Source organism: Cryptomeria japonica, chromosome 10 (assembly GCF_030272615.1).
Source record: "Cryptomeria japonica chromosome 10, Sugi_1.0, whole genome shotgun sequence".
NCBI lineage: Eukaryota > Viridiplantae > Streptophyta > Pinopsida > Cupressales > Cupressaceae > Cryptomeria > Cryptomeria japonica.
The window spans coordinates 816,426,117-816,434,761 of record NC_081414.1 but is presented as its reverse complement, the minus strand read 5'-3'; the positions used below and the strand labels follow the sequence as shown (position 1 = coordinate 816,434,761).

The following is an 8,645-nucleotide window of genomic DNA, read 5'->3' as shown; positions in this document are numbered from 1 at the left end:
TCCATTTAATGCATGAAGTTGTGAAGTGATATTTGGAAGAATGTACACTTGAGTGTCTAAGAAATCTAGAGTTGATTGTTTTTATGTCATGTAATGCACCAATAGACGCACAATCACTGTGCATATGTAATTGTAATTGGAGTACATTTGTACTTTTTAGCCACTTGCATAAAGTGGCAAATGTAAACATTAAAAAACTATAAAATGTTTATTATTTCTGCAAATTGTTTTGTATTAAAATAAGAAATGTATCTATAATTATATTCATTTGTGAGCATATATTGATGTTAAAATAAATATTTAATGATATTTTTATATTTATATTACAATTATTTTTTTATATTTTGAAAGGTCAACTATGTTATCTATTGTACTCTTCCCCTAACTGTAACAATCGGACGCAATATCTACTTCAATTTTTGTTGAGGCGTCGTGAGAATAGCACGGTTCGAGTCTCAGCCCTCAATTTAGGGTTTACAGGCGCGAGGAACAGCAGAAGCAGAGCGATGGCCAAGAAGAGAAAGGCAGGAGAGGAAAAGTTAACTCCTCAGCCCCAACCTCCATCGGAGAAAATTATTAAGAAAGAAGAAGAAGAGGAGGAAAAGATTGACAATGGAGAAGAAGATCAAATTTCAGAAGAAGATTTTAAAGCCCTAATGGAGCCTTTCAGCAAAGAGCAGCTCTGTCATATTATCCGCGACCTTGCAGCCAACGACGCCAATGTTTTATCCGATATACGAAAACTCGCCGACAAAGATCCCGCTCACAGAAAAATCTTCGTCCGCGGTATCGGCTGGGACACCACCTCCGAAATCTTAAAATCTGTATTTTCTGAATACGGCGAGCTCGAAGAATGCACAGTGATAATGGATAAGGGGACTGGAAAATCCAAGGGCTATGGCTTCGTAACCTACAAACACATGGATGCTGCGCAGAGGGCTATGAAAGAACCCAGCAAGAAGATCGATAACCGGATGGCAGCCTGCCAAATGGCTTGTCTTGGTCCCGTGCCGCAGCAACCTACTAGCGATCCTGCGGGACGCAAGATTTATGTAAGTAATGTACCCGCTGATATGCCTGCGGATAAATTGCTCAGCTTTTTTTCGAAATATGGTGAAGTAGAAGAAGGCCCGCTAGGGTTTGATAAACAGACTGGGAAGTCCAGAGGGTTTGCGCTTTTTATTTATAAGACCGCAGAAGGAGCTAAGAAGGTTCTGGAGGAGCCTAACAAGAACATTGATGGTCATTCTATGCATTGTAAAAGAGCCACTGAGAATCAAAAGCCGAAGATTAATGTTACACATACAGTACCTTCCGTGGCAGGTCCTCTGGACCCTAACGATCTGGCACTTACTTATGGTAAGGGTTCGAGTCTCGGAGCAGCCTACGGAGTATTTCCTTTTAATCAGGTTGCAGCGCCGGGGTTTAGTAATGCCTTTAATGCTATTTTGGCTAGCCAAAACCAGACCTTTGCCGGCACGAGCATGGACCCGTCGCGTCTGGCCTCCATGAATCCTTCTTTGGCATCTTCCTTAAACTCTTCGTCGCTTTCACAAGCCTTTTCGCCTTCAGGGCAAGGTTCTTTGGGCCTGGTTGGGTCCTATGGAATGCATTCAAGTCTCGGGCCCTATGGCTCTCAGCAGGGAGGAATTGGGGGTGTTACCCCACAGATGTTTGGAGGTTATGGTTCGCAAGGGGCTGCTCTGCAAGGACTAAGTCCGTACCAAAGTCAGCAGTTGAGCCAGTCCGGATTGTCCAGAACATCGCAGCAGACTGGAGGCAGTTCCTTAGGAGGGATGTCATCATATCTACCATACTAGGTTAGTGCTATCTTCTTTTCGCCCATTTGATTTTGTATTTCTGTCCATTGCAGACAATGCTTTTTTGACAATACAAAAATGTACACTAAGAACTTCTTACAGTAATGTGCTTTAAATTCCATATTTCGTTTGATTTGTCTCTTACGTTGGTTTTTTTATATTTACAAAAGTATAATCAGAATTCAATCTCTAGACATATATTGAAGTTGCCATCTTAAATGAGAACCATAACATATTAGATTAAAGACAATCACAAGACTACATTTGCCAAAACTTTACTGGATGAACTGCTTAAAAGTTTTTATACGGAAAATATTTGGTAAAATGGTATAGTTGAAACAGGAACTGGAATTATATTCTCCCATTTGGCATATGTTCTTTGATTTCAATTGTGCCAAGAAGTGTTGGCTCTAGAGTCACTGTTTTAGATAGTTTGCATTACGAAGATTTGTGATCATCTTGCATTGGCAAAAAAAATATGGTTATAGTTCACCGTGATTTGTGGGTGCAAATATTTAGTTGTAGTCACTTGTCGACATATTGAGTAGTAGTGCCCTGCATGTGGTAGATTTGCACTCGTTCCAAAAAAATTGCTGAAAGCAGTTTTGTGATGTTACTCTATCTATTACATAGTTCCCTTGAAAATATTCACTTTAACATTTTGTTTTGTTTGGAGCTGTGTACCAGCTGCATTTTGGCTGTTATTTTATTTTTTCACTTACTGAATTTTGCATGCCAAACATTTTCTCTAGTGATCTGAATGAGATGTTTGAGTTAAATCTATGAAGGCATTTCCTTAATTCGAGTGTATGACCCATTTTGATGGCAGACAGGAAGTTCATTTTACTTTCTGATTGTAAAGCATTTTATGCCAAAATTTTGGGCCTTTGTTGAGTTCCTTCAGCATCTATTTGACCTTGGTAATAATTTGTTTCTTACTATTTGGCAAGCTATTTAATTTTCTTGGCCAACTTTTTGATACTGGTTATAATCAAAATGCTTTATGCCATTTATTATGCAAATTGCATTTTTTTCTTTTCTTATTGATGCATTACTAAAGCTGCTTATTAATTTTGTCCGTTTTGTTTTGGTACAATTTTTCCAATCATCTCAGAGACATGCAGCTGGCTCTCTAAAGCATGGTGATGATTCATTGTTGAAGATATATTTTGTATGGGCTCATTTGCTTGGAATTTATTAAACTTGAAGAGCTTCATTGAGATTTGGCAGCTTTTATCTTTTCTATTAGGTTTTATTCTCGAACTGTATGGTTTCAACTAGCTTATGGCAAGTGCCATTGAAATTTGAAGCCGTTGATTTTTCTTAAAATGTATTGGCCAAGCAATTTTTTTCGTTATTTCTGTTATCTGACGTTATGCTTTGCTGATATTTGTGCTGTTGATCTTTTCCTCATGCTTTTGCCATGTAAACATGTCTTATGCATAAACCAGAACTTGGCAAAAATTTGATATGGAAATTGTTTAATGTTTTATTCTACCACTTGGTGAAAAAATTCAGAAGATGGTTTTCTTATGATCCACATTCATTTTTGTTGCTCTTCTTGCTAGATGGTAATTAATTACTTGTTTAAGTTGTAAGAGCTCTCAATTCATCTATGGTTCTAACTTCAGACCTTTTAAGTTTTCTTGTAATTTATCTTCAAAACATTACCTTGCTTCATATTGATTATCAAATGCTTTAAACTTTAAAGTGATTGCTTACATCTGTTTATTTTTATTAATTGGTTGGGGAAATCTATATAGGCACTTGCTGGAGAAATATAAAATAGAGTACATATAAACATATGGCTAACAAGCCATAATAGGCACTATGGAATTACATAGAGACAGAAACTGCCAAAACCCACAAAAAGACCCATCACCCTAAGGGCAGAAACCAAGAAAATGATTCAGCAGATTCCCATGGACCAGACAGCACCTGTACACCACATAGAAACCATGAACTATACACCACTAGTGAGCCCAAATATAAACAGCGAAAAAGCAAAAATAGAATAGCAACGTCACAGATCCATCCTCCAGGCCAAAAGGCCACTACTATGAGTTATGAATTAAAAATTGGTATGCTATGGTCTCTGGTAAATTCTAGGTGACCTTTGCTATGAGTTACCGTCAAACCAAACATTGCTTTCCCTATATCTACATGGTAGGCCTGTATCACTTGAACCTTATGCAGCTACTCTGACACACCATCTGCATCAACAGCACTCTGATCACTAATAGGCCCCTCTGCTTTGATCCCTGAGCTGTCCATATCTATCGCAGAGGGGACCAATGAGATACCATCAAATTGGTTTGGCAACAATAACTGCAAAATTTAGCCCTTTTGAGATGCATCTAGAACACTTTGAGCCAGTTTGGGTATGAAATCGTGATGAATCATGGCTTGTGTATGAGAAGGACCTTGCAAACCTAAACCAGCTTAACTGAGTCCTGCCTTGATAAGCACTGAGGTTATAATGGCAACTAAAAAGTCAAACTGAGATTAGCTGATCATCAGAGACAACTTTCTTCTGCATTGGGTCCCTACCGTTTTTCATCTTTCAATTATGAGCCATGATACCTACAAAAACACAAAAAAAAAGAGGAAGTACACATAATAAGCACCTCTCAACCATCCAGTGTGAAAACATCACCAATCAATGCCTACCCTTTTCATCTTTTAATTATGAGCCATGACACCTACAAAAACACACAGAAAAAAAACAGAGGAAGTACACATAATTGGCACCTCTCAATCAGCCAGTGAGATTACATCATCAAATTAATGCCATCCTACTCTGCCTTCCTCCACTTCAAATAAAAGAGTCACACATGCTGAATAATTGCAATTAAAATTCTGCATGTTTTATGCTAAATCTCTGATGCCACTGGAAATAACACTCTGGTTGTATTATTGTCCTTTGCGTCCAATTACAAAGCGTATCGTAAGGTCAGTAAAAAACAAAGATTAATCTTTCGTAATGTGGTTCGAGTTTAAGATATATGTTCTGCCCCTTCCCCAGAAGTGGGAAGGAGGCTATATCGATCAACCCCAATGTTAGCCAAGAAAGCTGTCATGGAATTTAACTCATTTCTACGATGGGATTTCACATTAGAGAAATTTGTTTCAGGGCCCAGCCTCTTCTGCATAGTGCCATAATCTCCAATTTGGACAAGTTCCTTTCGATAAGACATTTATAATCAACATTGAATTGCATTCCACAATAAGATTTTCTATCCCCTTGGAAGATGTGTTGCCATCCTTGTTACTACAATTTTCTATTCCACCTCTTTATTATTTGTTGACACCAAGGAAGAGGGATCCACCATATACAAACCTACCTTTAGAGTTCTATAGAACAAAGCCAACTGCTGCATTCCTCAGGCTGCCCTAGATGCACCGTCAATGTTCACTCTCACATCATATTTGTGGACGACTTCCCAAAGCTTCTTCTGGTTGCTTGAATTAACTTGTTTCTGATTGCTTTTTTAATTTATAGTGTAAGCTGGTCTTAACACGGTTGATAGCTTGCATCTGTCACTGCATTTTTTTTATTTTTCTTTTAATTGCCCAGTATTTAGTAAATGGAATTTTTAATCTTTGCTCACGTGCAAGCTTTTTTTTTTTAAAATTGTGCATATTGAATAGCATCTCTTTGTATCTCCCATAGGATGGTTCTATTCTTGGAATCCATTTTCATTGATGTTCATTTTGAAGGTTTTATGTGCAAGCCAGAGAAACGAGAATTGCCCAAAATCGCCGAGTTTGGGCGATTCCCGAGTCGAGTGAGGGTCGCCGAGTCTATTGGGCTCGGACTCGGACTCGTTTGGCCCCCAAAATCGCCCAAAATCGCCGAGTTTGGGAGTCGGGACTCACCAAACTCGGCCGGCGTAAGGCAACTTAAAGACACAAAAATAAAAAACATATTTTAAAATGTTATTAACTTATTTTTTTTGTTTATATTTTGCTTTGCCCCTAAAAGTGAACTTCATTTCATTCATTTGGCAAAATAGGAGGAGAAAAGTGAGTTGTGAGGAGAAGCGATAGAAAAATAACACCCGACGCCTAGACCCCACAAGGGGTGCTGCCCCTTGACCCCAACTTGGGGGCCCTGCCCCCAAACCCCCATCATATAAAATTAGGGGGGAAACTACGCCGATAAAAGTAGGGAAATTTTAACCTCCGAGTCTAATTAGGCTCCATATAACAACGTATACTTTTATTTGGTGCATCAAGAGTTGGAAAAGAAGAATTTGCATCTCATTTGATCATACGACGACATGGATTTTTTATTCCATGAGTTTTGTAATATTGTATACATTTGACAATATTTATATATCTATGTTTGTTATTTCTTTCAGTTACAATTTGCGTTTATGCTTATGCTTCTATTTGGTGATGTTGTTGTGTCTTTAAGGTGTATTTAATAAAGGGTGCATGAAACAAGTTTTAAATCCTTAAAAATCTCTAAGTTTCTTGAGTTTTTCACTTTGCCCAGTCCAGCTAAGTTTCGACTCCGAGTCCCGAGACGAGTTGGCCTCGCCTGGGTCCGAGTCCCAAGTCTTTTTTCTTTGGTTCAAGCTCGTTATTTTTTAGGAGGAATTTCCATTTATAATATACAAGGTTTCCTTTCCCTGACCAGCTAAATATTTGGCTAATATTTGTTGGAGTTCTGTTGATTCTTTGTTCAAATTTGAGAGACAATAAGAACCGTCATTTACTACTGAATAAAATGTAGGCTCTTGTACATTTACCATTTATTGTCTATGTTGCATATATTCTCAATTTTGATCTATGGAACGGAAGGACTCCACACAGATTTGATGTTTGTTTGCTGAATAGGTTTTTGATGATGAGTGTTATCAGTGCTTTCTTATTTTAAGAGTGTTTAGTGTTCTTTGTATGGGCTACATGTACATTATTGACTAACTGCTTTTGTACTTTGAATGATAGACAGCATGTAATTTTTAAAAGACATTGGCTTTCGTTCATAGCTTTGAGATAAGTACGCCCTTGCTGAGAGAGATGTTAAACTCTAATTTAATCTTAGATATGAGCCCAACAAGTCCTGAAGGCATTAGAAAAATAGTAAATGCAAGAACCCGATGCCTGTTATTTTTCCTCGAGAGTTCTAATGGAACATGATAATTGCCATGTAGAAGCATATCTAACACGCAACCACATCATGGCAATAACACTGACTTTCAGATGAGCACAAAAAATAGAGCAAACAAGCATTTCTTGGGTCAATTTGAAGACCACTGTATCGGATTTCCTGTGGCTTGAAATCACAATATGCATATTTTATTAAAGTTTAACAACTGTCTATAAACTCTTTAACCATATGAGAATAACATGTATGGCTGTCAAACTTTTGAGAATGGAAAGAGCCCACAAAGTTTCCAAGCAAGTGCAATGGCCTAACACTAAATAAGCAATGTGGTCGGGCTTGAATTCCAGGCAAATTTTGCAGAATCTATAACCGACTCCTGGCAATAAGCGGAAGCAGATTTATTATCCATGCAATAAAAATTAAAAAGATTACTGAAATGGTGAACTATCTTTTCTTCCTTTGTATTCCCAAATGCTGTTAACTGTTATCATTTATACATCTGTTGGCTTTATGCCCGACCGCCACATATAAATTGTTCTAACTTAAAAATAGTTTTGGACGATCCATTGAGAGTAAATCTAAAGTCCCTTCTTGACCTACTCCAATTAGTTTTGAGGCATAAAATAAATTTCTACTACCCTTTTGGTCCCTTTTTGTCCTGTTCCAATTAGTTGTTGAAGCATAAACTAGCTCTGTGTTGCCCAGTTCTCGTGTCTATAATATGTGAGTGCAATGGGGCATTAGGGTGAGGCTTACAACTTGACTGCAGCCAAACCTGCGCTTCTGACATGGAATAAGCTACATGGCCTGAAGTTGGCAACCAAAACAATATTCTTGTGTCAGAGTACGTTGGCAATTTAAACAATGTTATCTTTTGTTGTCAAAGTTAGTTGAAGACACCATGGCACGATGATGTCTTTGTGTTTTTCAAGCATTGTAAAAAAGTACCAAGTCTAGACATGGAAAAAAATTTCATAGGTGTACCATAACGTCAAATGTTAATTATAATTTCATACTATATTGTACAGATAATCACTTATCCAACTCTAGTACATAAGAGGGAAGTCAATAAAGAGGAGAACGAGTAACGTGAAATGTTAATTATGATTTCATACTATATTGTACAGATGATTACTTATCAACTCTAGTACATACTCTAGTACATAAGAGGGAAGTCAATAAAGAAGAACGAACTATGATTTCTCGTCAAAACCAATCTTGTAATAGTGGACTAAATGTTTACTTGCATTGACCGTAACAAAAGAATATTAATTAAAATGCAGTGCATATCAAAGTGGGTCGAAGCTTCTGCACGATCAGTCTCGAATGTTTGTAACATATGTGACCTTTATTGCCAGTTATTTATATGATATCAATATCAATGACAAAGGCCTAGCCTTTTTTAATGCCACTTTTATTTTCAAGTTTTAGGTGACATTACCATGCGTACATGGTAAGAGTTTAAAATCTTATGCCCTAGAAAGTAGGTGACAGCATTTTCGACAAAGAAAAGTTGCCACTAAGTCTGAAACTTGGTTTTAATTTTTAACCAGGCCATATATTTGCAGATTATGAGATTTTGGTTTGTGGGTCGAAGCTTCTGCACAATTAGTCTCTAATGTTTGTAACGTATGTGACCTTTGTTGCCAGTTATTTATATGATATCAATATCAATGACAAAGGCCTAGCCTTTTTCTATCGCACTTTTA

General features: G+C 37.4%; 1 protein-coding gene across 4 annotated transcripts; it reads left to right on the top strand.

Annotated features, from left to right (window-relative positions):
* Positions 1–372: 372 nt before the first annotated feature.
* Positions 373–7,282, top strand: LOC131036423 (UBP1-associated protein 2B). 4 transcript variants are annotated; one of them, XR_009104100.2, is made up of 3 exons: positions 377–1,820; positions 2,654–2,740; positions 2,935–3,360. XR_009104100.2 is itself a non-coding variant. In XM_057968312.2 (2 exons), the coding sequence occupies exon 1, from the start codon at positions 507–509 to the stop codon at positions 1,818–1,820; it is 1,314 nt and encodes a 437-aa protein (XP_057824295.1). In that variant the 5' UTR covers positions 373–506; the 3' UTR covers positions 2,935–3,360. The 4 variants fall into 4 exon arrangements, 2 of the variants coding, with proteins under 2 accessions (XP_057824295.1, XP_057824305.1); XR_009104099.2 differs by having other exon boundaries at positions 2,650–2,740; XM_057968312.2 differs by lacking the exon at positions 2,654–2,740 and having other exon boundaries at positions 373–1,820.
* Positions 7,283–8,645: the final 1,363 nt, after the last annotated feature.